This window comes from Lampetra planeri, chromosome 27 (assembly GCF_965212315.1).
Source record: "Lampetra planeri chromosome 27, kcLamPlan1.2.h2, whole genome shotgun sequence".
In the NCBI taxonomy this organism is placed as follows: Eukaryota; Metazoa; Chordata; class Hyperoartia; order Petromyzontiformes; family Petromyzontidae; genus Lampetra; species Lampetra planeri.
In genome coordinates this window covers 324,622-341,963 of record NC_136133.1, presented here as the reverse complement: position 1 = coordinate 341,963, position 17,342 = coordinate 324,622, and the positions used below count along the sequence as shown (strand labels likewise).

At 46.9% G+C, this 17,342-nt stretch overlaps 1 protein-coding gene across 1 annotated transcript in view; it reads left to right on the top strand.

Moving 5' to 3' along the window:
* The window catches only part of LOC144727944 (anoctamin-5-like), a 28,091-nt gene extending 11,039 nt beyond the window's left edge, over positions 1 to 17,052 (top strand). The window contains exons 10-21 of the mRNA XM_078607084.1: positions 1,620 to 1,725; positions 2,464 to 2,524; positions 3,390 to 3,532; positions 4,726 to 4,800; positions 7,537 to 7,762; positions 9,196 to 9,362; positions 10,285 to 10,382; positions 11,462 to 11,592; positions 12,320 to 12,525; positions 13,374 to 13,579; positions 13,851 to 13,956; positions 15,208 to 17,052. Of these exons, the coding sequence (XP_078463210.1) occupies positions 1,620 to 1,725; positions 2,464 to 2,524; positions 3,390 to 3,532; positions 4,726 to 4,800; positions 7,537 to 7,762; positions 9,196 to 9,362; positions 10,285 to 10,382; positions 11,462 to 11,592; positions 12,320 to 12,525; positions 13,374 to 13,579; positions 13,851 to 13,956; positions 15,208 to 15,540 (1,858 nt within the window). The 3' untranslated portion in view covers positions 15,541 to 17,052. The remainder of the gene's footprint in view (positions 1 to 1,619; positions 1,726 to 2,463; positions 2,525 to 3,389; positions 3,533 to 4,725; positions 4,801 to 7,536; positions 7,763 to 9,195; positions 9,363 to 10,284; positions 10,383 to 11,461; positions 11,593 to 12,319; positions 12,526 to 13,373; positions 13,580 to 13,850; positions 13,957 to 15,207) is intronic.
* Positions 17,053 to 17,342: the final 290 nt, after the last annotated feature.

Genomic DNA, 17,342 nt, shown 5'->3' with positions numbered 1-17,342 from the left:
TTTGGGCGATTTCACTCCGGCTGAGAATCGCCCCGAGTGGCCCCATAGACTTACATTCAAAGATGTTTTTTTTCGAACGGGGGCGCTGCAATGCATTCTCTTTGGCTTCCGGGAGGGCTCGCCCTAACGTGCTTACGTCATCATACGTGCTTACGTCATCATACGTAAGCACGTTTCATCCAACAATATAATTTGTCGCCACCTAGTGGAATCTTTAATACAAGAAACTTGAGTGGTTTGTTTTAATAGTGAGTATAGAAACAAACAAGATGTATTGTAAGAGTCACTTTATTTTTCATTAATATTAAAGAAGTGAAGTTGCCTTTACATGCTTAAGCTGTTAATTTATCCATTGCATGGGTGGACCTTATCCTTATCAATCATCCAGACATTTGCCCCCACTGAGAGATTTTGCAGGAGCCGCCACTGCCTATACATGTATACAATGTGTGTTTGTGTACAATGTGTGTATGTATACAATGTGTGTTTGTGTACAATGTGTGTATGTGTACAATGTGTGTATGTATACACTGTGTGTATGTATACAATGTGTGTATGTGTACAATGTGTGTATGTATACAATGTGTGTTTGTGTACAATGTGTGTATGTGTACAATGTGTGTATGTATGTATACAATGTGTGTATGTATACAATGTGTGTATGTATACAATGTGTGTGTGTACAATGTGTGTGTATACAATGTGTGTATGTATACAATGTGTGTATGTATGTATACAATGTGTCTGTGTACGATGTGTGTATGTGTACAATGTGTGTATGTATACAATGTGTGTCTGTATACAATGTGTGTATGTGTACAATGTGTGTATGTATACAATGTGTCTGTGTACAATGTATGTGTACAATGTGTGTATGTATACAATGTGTGTATGTATACAATGTGTGTATGTGTACAATGTGTGTCTGTATACAATGTGTGTATGTATATTGTATACAATGTGTGTATGTAAGTTGAACTTCCTTTGCACCGTAGGTAGCCAACCGTGCTAATCGAAGGTGCGGAAGGAGGGGAAAGACAATCTCCTAATGACGTACAGATATCCTCATCCAGCAGTGGATTGACAAAAGGGATGTTCACATTCCTGCAAGACATGCATACAAAGATGACACACTTCTGATGCTAACGAAAATGAAAGTTACAATCACGTTTCTTGGGTTAGATCGCGCAAGCGTGAATGTGTCGTAAACTCCCCCTCAACACACCGGTGTGCTGAACTCGTAACTCATTTGCACTTTTTTTTGTTTACGTGTCAAACCTTACCAATTCACTGTATCGGGTGGAGGTAGGTTCACGACACATTTATATTTACGCGATTTAAGCCAAACAACCTTATTTTGAATAGTATTGGTGGCAAAAGCCTACGTGTTAAACTGAATACGAAACTGTTTGCTGCACGTCAGCACCGCATTACATTGGCGAATGCCAGAAGGTGGCACCGAGCCTGTGGCCTCACCTTGTTTCAATGGAGGCGCACCAACATCCAGGGGGAGGGGGCAGCCCCAGTCGGTGTTCGGCGCTGACGCTCGCCCACGTTCAACCCTCACGCGCGCGCGCCTCGGGCGTGTGCCTCGTCGTGTGCGTCGTGTGCGAGCGCAGCGACGAGTTGTGTGACGACGCGCTGAGCGGGGCCCTGGTCATGTGCCCCCAGTGCGACAAGACGTGCACCTTCTGGATGCTGAACAGTACCTGCGAGTCTGCCAAGGTGTGGCGCGCGCCGCAGACGTTCCCTGTGCTCTGTCGATTGGGGACGCACGTTGGTCATTGGCGCTGTACTCCACCAGGAGAAAAGAAAATACTAATTTGTTGAGATTGTAGCATCATTAGCAATAATTAAATTGTAGCACATCACGCTCTTTATGTAGGTGTAAAAACTATAACGAACCTCCTGCCAGCCGCACAGACGCTTGGGGAAAGTTCTGTCAGCGAGCACCTATTATGGGCAGACAGGCACACGAGGGGGTGGTGTGGCTAGAGCCACTCATGACCGCCTTTGTCTCCCAAGTGCTGGTGCTTTAAACGACACCCCAAATACTCAGTCGACCAAGGGGGATGCCCAGGAGCGGGTCAGATAATTACCATCGATGTCCAGGAATCAAACTCAGGTAGCTGGCTTCATAGCGCAGTGCGCTCACCGCGATGCCACCACTTCCACTGGGCGTTAAGGGGCCGTCCATAAATGACGTCACGCACCGAGGGTGGGGGGTCAGACATTTGTGACGATGTGTGATGAGGGGGGGGGGGTATATGCACTACATTGACAATAGTTTAAAGCGATTTGAAGCATGTGTCCTTTTTGGGGGGGGGGGGGGGCAGAGCTTTGTGACGTCATATTTGAGGGGGGTCTGACTTTTTGTGACACCGTGTGACTAGGGGGGTGGGGGTCAAAAATCGTCCAAAATCGCGTGACGTCATTTATGGACGGCCCCTTGTGTTGTTGCAGAATTCCTACATGTTTGACAACCCGGCCACCATATTATTTGCAGTGTTCATGGGACTTTGGGGTGAGTGATGCTGAACACTGACACACGTTTCACGGACACAGTGCCACGTTTCAACGTGTTTGTGCTGACGATGATGAACGGCATACCATCGTGTCTTGCAACGTCCTTATCCAACGGCCACGTCTATGTATTGGCCCATTTGTCAATCCACTGCTCGATGAGGGCTCTTCCACACCATTAACGTGTTGGGGGCTATTTTAATATACGTTACTGCGTGGCGAGTGCGGGTTGGTGAGGGTTGGGTGCAGGGTGCAGCACACCGACGTTTCCCTTGCGCAGCCCTGCTCTGATCACCCATAAAGCGCAGCCTGCAGACGACTATGATAGCCAAGCGTGTTGAACACGTCGGCTTTCGCGACCAATAGTATTCATAAAGGTTTTGGGGTTATATCGCGTACATATAAATGTGTTGTTAACCGACCACCACCCGACACAATTAGTAAGGTTTGTGACGTAAACAAAACGTGCCAATTAGTGACTACATCAGCACACCGCTGTGTGTTGGAGAGTAAACCCACAACATTTACAGTCAGAGTACGACGTTTCTATGGTGATTACAACCAGCTCCATCAGGCGAATTGCCAGAATTCTGAAGAAGTCTTCCTGCTTCTGAAAGGCATGGCAGCAACGGCCAATGCGAGCGATTTCCCGACTCAATTCTGCTGAGTTTCCGAGATCCGATGAGGCACGTCGTGAGTGATCCAATGACTACAGGTGAAGGCTCCGAGTAGTTGTGATCCCTGGTGTCCCGTGCTAATCAAACTGCGCTTTGAAAAAGACATATGACAGAATGCGATAGGAAACATCTAAAACATCGAGCATAATCGGTAGTTACGTGACCGTTGAAAGTGAACCCTGCTGGCAGCCATGGTGTTCCTGGAGATGTGGAAGCGCTCCCAGGCGTCGCTGGCGTTCCGATGGGACCTGACGGCAGCAGCGCAGGGCGAGCCGGCGCGGCCCGAGTACGAGGCTCGCTGCTCCGGCAAGAAGCTCAACGTCGTCACCATGGTAACGCTTCCTTCCATCACCACGGTGACCACCTCATCGCACTCACCTCTGTCTTGTGCAATTGCAAGTGTTACAATTATTTTCAATTTAAAGCTTTCGTGACTGCAAGGATTCATATTCTTGGTTCTTTCGGTAAAGTCACGTAAAAGGGAAATAATGAAATAATAATAAAATGTCGTTAGATATAAATGTGTCTCCACAAATCTGGCTGTCGCCTGATGAAGCTAGTTGTAATTACTGGCGAAACATCGTTCTCAGATTGTAAATGTTGTTGATTTGCTCTCCAACACACCGGTGTGCTGTACTAGTGACGATCTGGCATGCTCTGTTTACGTGACAAACTTCACTAATTGGCTGTGTCGGGTTGTGGCGGGATTAACGACACATTTATATTTGTGCGCTCTAACACAAAAAACCTATATTATGGATGTACAATTGTACTTTTTTTCTCTTCTTCATACTTTTCTGACTTTTCCGCCAATTTGATTCTGGTTGTGCTATCGGCGTCTTCTCTGAACATTCGCAGAGCAGTGCAACAATGACCCCCCCTTCGAGATTGGTCCTTTCGCAGTAGATATTTCAGAGTTACTGAGGATCCCTTTCAGTGACCTCTGAACATACACTAGGGGGCAGCACGTTCCCACCCACCCGCCGATTTCCTCCAGACGGTCAATACGGTACCGTATGATACAGGTCTTTTGGGTTAGATCGTGTAAATATAAATGTGTCGTTGGGTGGTGGCGAGTTTAACGACACATTTATATTTAACCAAAGAAAAACCTGTGTTATGGATATTTGTCGCGAAAGCTTACGTGCTAAACGGACGACACCGTATTTATCACGTGACAGCACACCCCGATATATAGTTTATTTATTAAAGCTGAAATGTAGTCAAAGGACGACTCGTCTAGCCAACCTTAACAGGTGCACTCAGTAATCAAAGACAAAGACCCCCCCCCCCCGGGATGCAGCCTTAGCAGACGTGCTGGGCAAGTTCTGCTAGCGAGCAGCACCAATGAAGGCCGGGCACGGTACACCAAGCCCGACCGCCTTTGTCTCCCCAGTGGCGATGTTTACACACCGCACCAGGTACTCATTTGAGGCTGAGTCGACTCAGTAACCACACTCAACGTGACGGTCTCCCCTATCCAAACTGGGTTCTCCTCCCATCTGTGTGTGCACTGCGAGTACAGGAGGAGGAGCCCCACGTGCCCAAGACGACCCTGGGGCTTCGCTACTGTCTGTCCGGAGTCACGGTGCTCTTCTGGGTGAGTCCACCCATCCAGCAGCAACAATTACATTGAACCAATCCTCCTGATGCAGTAACCTAATGACCAAGTCAACTGCAATGCTCTCGAATCTCATCAGATGTCGGAAGCTTATCAGCGTTAAGCCTGGGTACTGCGTGTGATGGGTAACCATCGTGCACAACGCAGGTGTCGTAGGCTCCTGCGGGGCTGTGTGGTGGACAGCAAAGGGCAATGGAGCAGAATCTGTAGTTGTACTGATCAGCATGCTGGAGAATGGGCACATGACCCCCACGACCCACACAGGCAGAGGCGTAGCTAGGATATTTTGCGCCCGGGGACGAACTATAAAATTGCCCCCCACCCGTTTAATCACACTTTCCTATTACATCGAATAAGGAATAACAATTTAAATTTTAATGAAACATTGTATTTAAAGAAGCAAATTTATATAAATTATATTACATGGCTTACTCAGTCACTGTCGTAGACTGGTTGACATAGTCTACAAAAGATTCATTTTTCTTGATTTCACTGTCGCAAACTGGTCAATCACGTAATCAAAATCATTTTTTTCCAATGTTTCTCTTTCAACGCTAAGAAGAGCAAGATCGCTGAGACGATCTTGTCCCATTGAAGCCGCAAATACGACAAAATAAGTTTCAATTTGCTCAACGACCGCTCACAGCTTGCAATTGAAACTGCTATTGTTAATAAAATTTGCAGTGAAATTCGCAAATTCGGAAATATGTCTCCATAAAACACAATAAAACCAAGAAGATCCAAAGGAGTTTCTGGTAGAACTTCATTCCGGTTACTGAGCAGCATTTTGCAATCTCCAATTTCTGTGAAAAGTTCGTGGCCATTGATGTCGGTGTCATAGAAATTTCCAAAATCTGTGCAATTTCGACGAATTGCATCGACATCTGTGTCGGATAGAAGAGTTTTGACGTCCAGCAGAAATCAAAATTTTGTGTTCAGGTCTTTTAGTCGTAAAAACCGTGTTGACATCTCCTGTTGAAGTCGATAAAATACGCTCTTCATAACGCGCACAATTTTTTCTTCTGCTGAAAGTCCTGCATCTCTTGCCAGTTATCTTGGCATCTTCCGACGTCGCCTAATTCTTCTGTCCACATCGATCCCCCAGGCTGTGCATCTTGTTTTGGCGTTTTCTACAGCAACTTGGCTCAAATCATCACGAAGCTTGACAAATTCATGCTCCAAAAATTCCAGATCAGTTGCTGCTTCCTTGAAATTCATAGTAGGATCCTGTAAGCGCTTCTGAACACGATACATTTTTCCAAGAATGACATTCCAGAAATCTAATAAAACTAAGAACTAAGGCTGAAAGACTGCGCCTGTCTGTTGTTTGGGACGTTCTTCCATGTAAGTTCTTAATAGGCGCGCGTACCAAAATGTAATTACATGACATGTAGGCTGTGTGGCGGGATATATAAACTTTTAGGTTGAGGTGTAGATTTGTGCAGTAGTTTCAGGCTCCCGCGCCCGCCGCAATAAGTTATAATGTAACGTTGTAAGCCTCATTTTGGCGCCCCTTTACCTTGGCGCATGGGACATATGTACCCCCCTGCCCCCCCCTAGCTACGCCTCTGCACACAGGTGTAGGGAGGCCGTCATCCAGCAGGGGATTCACGGCTCTTACTGTGCATGTGTATTTGACCCAACCCCAGCAGCCACACTGTCCTCCGCCATCAGGGGTGGCGCTCATACTCCTCCCGGTGAACCTCTGCATGACGATGACACGTCAGGGTATAGAACTCTGAATGATTATATAATTACATTCCTATGTCAATCTAATCAACTGAAATATCCACGGCTGTCCCAAGGCAATGAATGGCGCGACGTTTTGATTATTTGTGGTTGTGCGTTTATTGAGTTGTCATGAGCCATAACGTATCCTCAATGCTGAAATGTAGTCAAAGGACGACTTGGGGCGCCACGGTGCCGAGATGTTAACTACCTCGTCTGATGTACAGGAGGTCGTGGGTTCGCTCACGACCCTGACTCCTGTAAATTTAGAGCTTGCATGTTCTCCCTCTGGTTGCATAGATTTTTCTCTGGGTCCTCCGGATTTTCCCTCCACATTTAGAATCAACATGCGTTTAGAGTATTCGACTGCTATACATTTCCCCCCGATCAGTCACTTCGTTGATATGTCATTTGTGGCCTGGTCGCTTCTTAAAAAAATATCTATATAGCTCAGTGGCCCTTATCTAAAAAAAAGTTTAGTTTTAGCCTAGCCTTGACCTGAAAGGCTTCCGGCCTTGGATTGGGCTTGTGGATTTTGGCCTCAGCCTCGTGGATCCCGGCCCTAAATCTGACTGTGTCATGCCGAGCCAGAAGTGAATAATAAAACTTTGGCATCACAAGACATCTAAAGCTGGCTTGGGGCCATGCAGAGATGAGGGGGAGGGGAGAGTTAATGATTGATGCCATACGTTGTGCCAGTCAATCGAACTGGGGGGGGGGGGGGTGCCAGCGTCATACATTAATTGCGTGTGACGTCTGCAGCATGGCTCGGGTTCTGCAGTGAAAAAACACCAAACTGGCGCTTCCTGAGCTGTCCTGGCGCAGCTCTAGCGTGGCTTGGTTGTACAGTGGAAAAAACCAAACTGGCGCTTCCTGAGCTGTCCTGGCGCAGCTCCAGTGTGGCTTGCTTGGTTGTAGAGTGGAAAAAACGAGGTACACAGCTAGGGTCAACTTCACCCACTCGCGGATTACTCGTGTTCCTGGCAGATGCTCCTGATCATCGCGAGCATCCTGGGCGTCATTGTGTACCGCCTCTCCATCTTCATCATCTTCGCCTCGAGTATTCCCAAGCAGGTGTCTGAAATCAAGGTGATCGGCACGTTGCTCACGCCGCAAATGGCCACCTCCATCACGGCCTCCGTCCTCAACGTCATAGTCATCATACTCCTCAACAAGTGCTATGACAGGCTGGCTCTTGTCCTCACCGACCTGGGTAAGTTGCATCTCTATCGTGGTTTTCATCAGAAGTTTATTGTCTGACTAAAGCCCATTGAACTATAAAGATTTTTTTTCAAAGGCGACTCGGCTGGCAGGCAACATCAAAGCATTCCACTATTACATATTTATACGAGCAATTATATTTTTGTAGGTTGCCTGTTATCATCGCCTGTTTAAATAGTGACTGTTTTATGTCAGTATCTTGGGTTTAATCGTGCAAAGGCTTTGATGGCAGTTGCATCGCTGTGAGATGCCATGAACTAACCATTTCCATTTGTATGCGCCAGTGGCGGACAACTTTTTTTGGAACAGCGCCCCCCCCACCCCCTACCTCCCACCCCCCCCCACCCCCACTAGTCTCTACAGGCCCCACCCCCCGCCCAACTGAACTTTTTTTTTTACTTTAAAAGGTAAGGCCCACTGAGTTATACAGCTCTTTTTCAGAAGCGACCTGGCCACAAATGATAGCTCAACGAAGCGGCCTATCATGTGGACATTTATAGCAGCCAAATTCTCTAAATGCATGATGTTGATTCTAAATGTGGAGAGAAGACTCCACGCGACCACGGGGAGAACATGCAAACTCCAAATATACAGCAGCAGGCATCAGGCTTGGGATTGAACCCACAAGCTGCTGTATACCAGGCGAGGGAGTTAACATTTTGCCAGCGCGGCGCCCCTACTACTGTACGGCAATTAAAACTCTCAATTGGTGTGCGTGGGTTGCTCAAACATATCGACCGAACCAAAGTGGAAATTCTCTCTGCTGTTCGTCCCTCATTTAGCTTGCCACTCAATTGTTAGTCTCTACTGCTGGCCAACATCCCTTCTAACGACGCGTCTTGCTGAAGCCCACTTTACCTATCGTTCAACATCAAGCAACCCTTAATGTGTTACCATCCTAGCTTATAAGAAAATACTTAACCATCTCTGGAAAGTACTCGTGAATGATTGGAAGGAGGCACCTATCTACCAGTTATTGCCCATGGGCAGTTTTCACCAAGAACCAATCATAATAGGTTAACACTTAAAATGGCAGCAGCAGCTGCTGCAGGTATTTAAAAAAAAGTCTAAAGAGTACATCATATTCCGTACAACAGCGGCATACAAAACTACAAGTGTTGGTATGTCCCTCTGACCCATTCCCGCCCCTACTGGACATCTGTAAAAATAACTTTATAGGTCATCGAATTCCTCCAGTCTAACTAAAAATTATTTTCTGAAACATCTTGGAGATTCACTCCACATCTCCTGAGCTGTTTACTGGCTATCTAAACATGTTGCACTCTACAATGTTGCAAATCCTGCATATTACATCATCACTCATTTTCTCAGCCTATGTATCAGTACAAAAATAAACACCAATGTGCATTTTGTACCCCTGTTGGGTTCACGTATTCACGTGTGACCTTTGTTTCATGCCCGCAGAGATGCCCAAGACGCAGGCAGACTTTGAGAATCAGCTGACGCTCAAGAAATTCCTCTTCCAGTTCATCAACTACTACTCCGCTTGCTTCTACATCGCATTCTTCAAGGGCAAATTCATCAGCTACCCCGGGGACTATGCGTACCTCGGCATATGGAGAAACGAGGAGGTGTGTGGGTCAGTGGTGTTGGGCCACGTAGTTCCATGCTGTTTGGGTCACATTCAACCACATTTTTTATGTTCTAAATAAATTAGAGCCACAAAAACGTCTTTGTTGGAAATTGGAGTGTGGCAATGTATGCCTGCGAGACATAAACTATATTGGGGCACCACGGTGGTGAGATATTTACGACCTAGCCTGGTATACAGGAAGTCGTAGGTTCGATGCCAAACCTGACGCCTGCTGTATATTTGGAGTTTGCATGTCTCTCTCCCTGTGGTTGCGTGGATTTTTCTCTGAGTCCTCCAGTTTTTCCCTTCGCACCAGATGTTTGAACAAAATAAGACGATAATTAGAGATGTATTCATTATCTTTAGTGCCCATACTCTTTGGTTCTTTCGGTGATGTAACATAGGTGAAAAATAATAAATAATAAATAGAAATAAATCAATCACGACGTTTCGATTGCAACAAGCAATCATCATCAGTGTTGAAATTGAAAAGTCGCAATTTATTTATTTATTTATTTCCACCTACGTGACTTTACCGAAAGAACCAAAGAGTGTGGATCCTTGCAGTCACGGAAACTTCAAATCTAGAATCTTTAGTGCCCTTGTAATGCCTTGCCATGTTTCACTACTGTAGACATTATGATGACTAATTATTAATGGACCAATATGTAGTGATAACTTTTTTGTTTGTTCTTTTTAGTTTTGGTGCCACTTCTTAATTTGTTTATTATTTTTTTAGTTCACTTGGTAGTAGGGTTTTCATTTGTTTGGTGTAGTGGCTGTATATGGGATTTGGTCCTCACTGTATACATAATTAATGTACATCGTTATGGGATGCTATTAGCATGAATGACGCTATATGAAACGAAAGCATTATTAAGGTTGCTCTGAATCTACTCTACATTCCTACATCCATCTAGTGTTCCCCAGCCGGATGTCTCGTTGAACTAACTACTCAGCTCACCATCGTCATGGGCGTCAAGCAGATCTTGGGCAATTTCCAGGAAATCATCCTCCCGTGAGTAGTGCTTTCGCTTGAGCCGGGATATCTGATCGTTTAAGCGAGTGTACTTCACTCATTTTCAGAGGGGTGGGGGGGACACTTTCGCAGAGGACGCCAAAGGGCTTTTTGGCGTCCTCTGGTCTACCACAAGCATCGTGGTTAATGCAGACATGATCCCTTGTAAAAGGTTTCAGTTTGGTGTTTTAACATCTTAACACCTGTTTTGTTGCCAGAAAAAAGGGGAAAAACCTATTATCATATTTTGGTACTGGCAAAGAGGGTCCCATGATGTAGATTCTGATTCTGCTTCTGGCTTAGATACCACTTGCCACTAATCCGTGCCCAGGATATAAAGAAGTCACAAAGGTTCAGAGCACCATGTGAGAACCTCTGTGGCACTGCTTACAACAGGGTGATCAACTGATGTAGCGCCTTTAGAATCATGAGGGCAGCGTCCATTCCAGATGCCACACATTGTTTAAGTGTGCTCGGGAACACGCTTGCAAATTGGCTGGCATGAGTGATGCTTCACCCTGCGTATGCCTACTGCTGCCAAGTACTGAGAGGAACAGAACACTGCAGTACTACGCAGTTTTCAGCAGTAATAAATGATAGCCACTGCAAATTAATCATCAAATAGTTACTCATTTAAATGCTCAAAGGGGTGTGTGTTATGTTTTATTCCTTCCAGACACACTCTGGTAAATTTAACCCTAGTCAACTGTCCTGACAATGTGGGTATATTGGGGGTTATCGTGCCAATCAGACACTTGCTGGGCATTCAGGCAGTTCCATCGTTTTGAACTCGCAAAGCCCGTGACCGACATGGGGAGTCTTCCACCCCACAGTGGGTTGACAGAAAGTTGTCCGTTACATCGCTACTGCGTCGGCTTTGAGTGGTTGTTCTGGAGATCTCCCTGATGTGGATTTCGAGCTGTACCACGTGTTATTCAGCGTAACGTCGGACGTTTCATTGTACGTGCTGGGAGCTTGAAGATGCGGTAAGGAGCTATGGAACAGCTGACCGAATTTGTGCACGTATGCGTGCATTACGCGTGCCTGGGTGTGTGCGTCCTCCCTTCGCCAATCTTCAGATGGTTCATGACTTGGTGGGCCCAGCGTCGAGCTAAGCAGCGCCCGCAGGATGTCTACACGCGCTGGGAGCAGGACAAGGACCTGCAGCCACAGAGCAAGCTCGGGCTCTTCAACGAGTACCTTGAGATGGGTACAATGAGCTCACGGGAGCACACCTGCCGAGCCAGAGTGGTGTTTTCTCCCTAATTTCACCTGAAAGCAAAACGATTGGGTGTCATTTGTATTAAACTTCGAGTTGGTGGAGGCAGGGATTTTGCCACGTTCTCCACTATCCCGTATGTCGAACTTCTTTCACATGGTACATAGCCCACCGTGCTAATCGTAGGTGCGGGGGAAGGACAACAAACTAAACACACAGAAAATAAGAACAGATACTACACTTGATCTTAGCCAAAAGGCAGATATGGCAGTACAACTGTTCGCCCATCCAATCACTATCCAGGCTCAAACCTACCTTGATTCCAAGGTCCAATTAGATTTAGTGCATTCTGGGTGATTTCGTTAAAGGCACAAATCTTTGCATTATACACCGAAATCGCGGGTTTTCCCAATCGTGGAATGTGACCATTCGCACCAAATTTATTGAGGTAGTTCACTCGACCGTTGACGGTTGACCGCGACATTCCTGTATAGTACGCATCTTAACTCTACTGCTCGCGATGATGCAGCCGCAGATAAATACACACGGCATCTTGTCTCCATCTTGTCTCCCAAGTGGCCCATCGTGGGTCCCAGTTCACGTATATTTTTTAAATGGCAATATATTTGAAGGACTCCTTTGACTACATTACATTGAACCAATTAGAACATTGGTTTTGCTTTTAATAATATCCCCCCCCCCCACAATTGTATCCCAGTCATCCAGTTCGGATTTGTGACGCTCTTCGTGGCGTCGTTCCCTCTCTCTCCACTGCTCGCGCTGCTCAACAATATCATGGAGGTTCGCGTCGACGCCTGGAAGCTGGTCACGAAGACGCGGAGGCCCGTCGTGTCTCGAGCAAGTGGCATCGGAGCCTGGGAGGACATCTTGGGCGTCGTGGCCACCCTGTCCGTTCTCACCAACGTGAGTCGCACCGATCGTCCGCTCGCCACTTCACTCGTTCTCTCTCTCTCCCTTTCGGCAAGCTCGTGAGTGTGACGTGGAGCATGAGCAGCGGGACAGCCGCAAGACTGTCACTTGGGGCAGTTGATGGATAGCCATGAGGCTGTCAGTTAAGGCCGTTAAAGCTGTTATGGCGGTTAAGGCAGTTAAGGGGTGAAATGGCAATTAGGGGGAGTTGAGCCTGGATAGGAGAGGGAACGGCTGGCTTGTGAGAGCTCTACATGAAGTTATAGAATAATAGGAATGATAAGAGTAAAAGTACATATGTTACCGATTGTTCCAATTGTGGAGCAGTAGATTTTTATTAAATTATGCTACCCATTTGGGTTCAAACATACACCATTATCATAGTCTTCTCTTACTATTTATATATCTAGTCAAATTTAAGCGACTCGGTGAATGGGTTAATGTTGGGGCCCCTAGACCGGTTAAGATATCTCCCACCAGTGATGTTAACCTTGGCTGGGTATTAAACTCGGAACCACTGCGTCTCGGAGCCCATTGCTCTAACTGATGTGCCAACGCTCCATCCGTGGCCGGGAATCAAACTTAGACATCCCGCAGTACGCTCATCACTGCGTCACTGAATCAACTGCAATGCCGGGAGATCAAACCGGCGACCTCTGGATTGTAAGTCCTTGTGTTAATCATAAACGCCGTGGCAGCATGCCCCAAAATTGTACTTGCGACAGTGTATTAAATTACTTCGGGTGAGTTTATGGGGTAATGGACATTGGGAATGGGTGGTCAAGTCGTTGCATAGCTAGGTGACATCGCTGATGCTGCATGTGCACGTGCAAATTCCACAGGTGTGCATCGTGGCTTTCACGTCGGACATCATCCCACGCCTCGTGTACTACTATGGCTACTCGGCAGGGCACGGCGCGGGTTTTCCCACCATGCGCGGGTACAATGAAAACAGCCTCTCCGTCTTCAACATCAGCGACTTCCAGGAGCAGAATATTCCCGACGAGCTGCCGCCCTGGTTCGACCTGGCGATCCACACCACCTGCAGGTGGCTGCCTCTAGGCGCCCTCCCTGACTTTGGGGTGTGCTCTCCTATTCGTCGTGACGTCACTTCCGGGTGTGCTGCTCTATGGATGTCGCAGTTGATTAATGCCCTGAAGCGTGGTCAGACATAACCCCCACACAGCCGTGGGAAGGCCCTCATCCAGCAGCCGATTTGAGAATGAAATGTGTGCGTATATGTGCACAATTGTACCTTTTCAAAAATGCTCAGTACAGCCGGTGCATGCTTGCTTGTGGTTGCGTTTGTATGTGCGCAGATACAGGGATTATCGCTACCCTCCTGGCCATCCTCAGGCATACTCCCTCAACATGCAGTACTGGCACGTACTAGCGGCCAAGCTAGCCTTCGTCATTGTCACGGAGGTATGTATTTGCATACAAGACACAGACAAAGAGCCCCTGTATAGCCTGAACCGACTGTTGGGGCAAGTGCTGTTAGCAAGCACCTAAGAAGGCCAACACGGCACACGAGGGGGTCGGTGGCCAGCACCACGCCCGGCCGCCTTTATCTCCCCACGTGCACATTTGCATATCCCTTAAAAGTTAAAGGTGCAGCCGAGCAATGATTTGCTCACACTGCTGCTGGTAGAAGGACCTCCATTTGGGGGAACTCAAGAGAGACCTTCTAAATTGTATTTGGCTTGCTCTTCCATACTGGCCAGATGATTTGGTAAGAGGTGGGATTACCCACAGTTAATCACACCGAATGCCTACCGACCTTCTGATCCACTGATTGGGGTGTACCTATTCATACTATTAAGGCAGATGGTCGAGTGACACCAACGTAAACTCTACAAGGACGAGTGACATTAGCACGTAAACTTTAGAGACGCATTATCTCGTAACACTAATGTGTAGACTGCAGAAACTCACAGAATACTGGCACACAACGCGTTTTCACTACAACGCGGCTCTCCCGTCAGGGAACGTGCGCACCATCATAACCCGTAAAGCGCGTCGTTATAACACGGAACGTGTGACATTATGTGGAACGTGCACCGTTATAACGCAGAACGCGTGCCGTTATAACGCGGAACGTGCACCATTATAACGTGGAATGCGTGCCGTTATAACGCGGAACGTGCACCGTTATAACGCAGAACGCGTGCCATTATAACGCGGAACGTGCACCATTATAACGTGGAATGCGTGCCGTTATAACGCGGAACGTGCACCGTTATAACGCAGAACGCGTGCCGTTATAACGTGGAACGTGCACCATTATAACGTGGAATGCGTGCCGTTATAACGCGGAACGTGCACCATTATAACGTGGAATGCGTGCCATTATAACGCAGTATCTGAGTGGTAGACGAAGAACTCCTTTTTGAGCTGCATGTCTGAGTGGTACAGTGACACAGTACGTGGAATAATACAGTGACGCGGCGGTGTACCCTCAGCTGTTTGTCACGCCATATCGCTGTGCGTGCGTCATTACATTGTTTACTTGGAAATCGTCGCTTAACGCGTTTTCCCCTTCACGTGGCACTTTTCACGTTTAGCGCATTTCCGGCGTAAAACGAGGACTTACCCTGTCCTGTACATGCAACTTCTTAAGATACGAAAGATCTTTTTTCCGCGTGACGACGACGATGCGTGCCTGCGTGCGCGCAGCACGTCATATTCCTCACCAACTCTTTCATCGCCTACGTCATCCCGGACATGCCGTCGCACGTGCGCGCGTGCGTGCGCCGCGAGCGCTTCCTCGTGCACAAGATCCTGGAGCAGGCGGAGTTGGGGCGGCTCCGCGACTCGCTGCTCGCCGACGCGCCCGGACCCTCGACGCCGCCGCCGCCGTCGCCCCCAGACCCACGCTGCGGGACAGCAGACGGAGCCGGCCCCGCTGCTCCGCACTCATCAGAAGGAGAACGAGATCCGGACGGAGGACGAGTAGGGCAGAGAAGAGGAAGGCAAATGGAAAGTCCACCTCTCCCCAAAGAGATGTGAGGAGGGACGGACGACGAGGAGAGGTTGACTTTATTTGCATCTGCTCACTGGAATTCCAATCTCAACAAACTGGTGTAGAGCAGGTGGCCGACCTGCTCGCCGATTTCCATGTGGACAAAGACTCACAAAGGACAAGGACAACGGGATCCCTCGTAAAGCCTTAACAGACTGTAGGAGCAAGTTCAGTTAACGAGCACCCATGAAGGCCAGCATGGCACAGTGGCAATATTTACACATCGCATAAGGTACTGACTTGAGACTGAGTCGATCTAGGGGATGTCCGGGATCGGTTCAGATAATCGTAGTTGGGAGTGGCTGTGAGCAGGAATCGAACCCGGACGACCAGGGTTCGTAGCGCAGCGCGCTAACCACTACGTTACCGGTCCCCAACACGCATGCACATGTACACACGAAAATGCAGAGATACGTGGAAAAATACACAGACACACGAGTACTCTGCACATATGCACCGATACATACACGCACATACACTCACAACACAGACACAAACATTAATACAGAGGCACATGCACACAGATCCATAAACATACAAAGACAGACACACTTGCACACATATATACACAGACCCGACGCAGAAACATGCGTACATGATACAGAATCCACACAGATATCATACACCCATAAACCACGAAAACCATAAATGCACACAATAGACACAAATATGTACAAACACAACAACTTTGCTTAACACGTAGGCTTTCGCAACCAATATTATTCATAATAAAGGTGTTTGGGTTAGATCGCGTTATTTATGTGTCGAAACCCTCCACCACCCGACACGGCCAATCAGTAAGGGATTTGTCACGTAAACAAAACGCCAAATAGTGACTACTTCAGCCCACCGGTGTGGTGATGAGTGAATCCATAACATTTACAACCTGAGTACGACGTTTCGCTGGTAATAACATCCAGCATCATCGGGCAATTTTCCAGAATATTCTGTCGTGGATTCACTCTTCAACACACCGGTGGGCTGAAGAAGTACACTAGACTATACACTACACACTACTATACACTACACTATACACAACACTATACACTACTATACACTACACTATACACTACTATACACTACACTATACACTACTATATACTACTATACACTACACTATACACTACACTATATACTACACAATACACTACACTATGCACTACACTACACACTACTATACACTACACTACTACACACTACTATACACACACTACTATACACTACACTATACACTACACTACTACACACTACACTACTATACACTACACTATACACTACACTACACACTACTATACACTACACTATACACTACATACTACTATACACTATACTAGTAACTAGTTGGCGTCATATTCTTAGGTTTTTTCGGTAAAGTCACGTAGGTAAAACATCAAAATTAATGAAAATAAAATAAAATAAAAACAAAAATCACGACGTTTCGGAGGCAACACAAGTCTCCGTCATCAGGTGGGACCGTCACAGTCGAATTAGCTGCATCAAGATGCACCTTGATGCAGCTAATTCGGCTGTGACGGTCCCACCTGATGACGGAGACTTGTGTTGCCTCCGAAACGTCGTGATTTTTGTTTTTATTTTATTTTATTTTCATTAATTTTGATGTTTTACCTACGTGACTTTACCGAAAAAACCTAAGAATATGATGTCTTGCAGTCACGAAAGCTTCAAATCTAGAACTATTTGGCGTTTTGTTTATGTGACAAATCCCTTACTGATTGGCCGTGTCGGGTGGTGGAGGGTTTCGACACATTTATACTTACGCGATCTAACC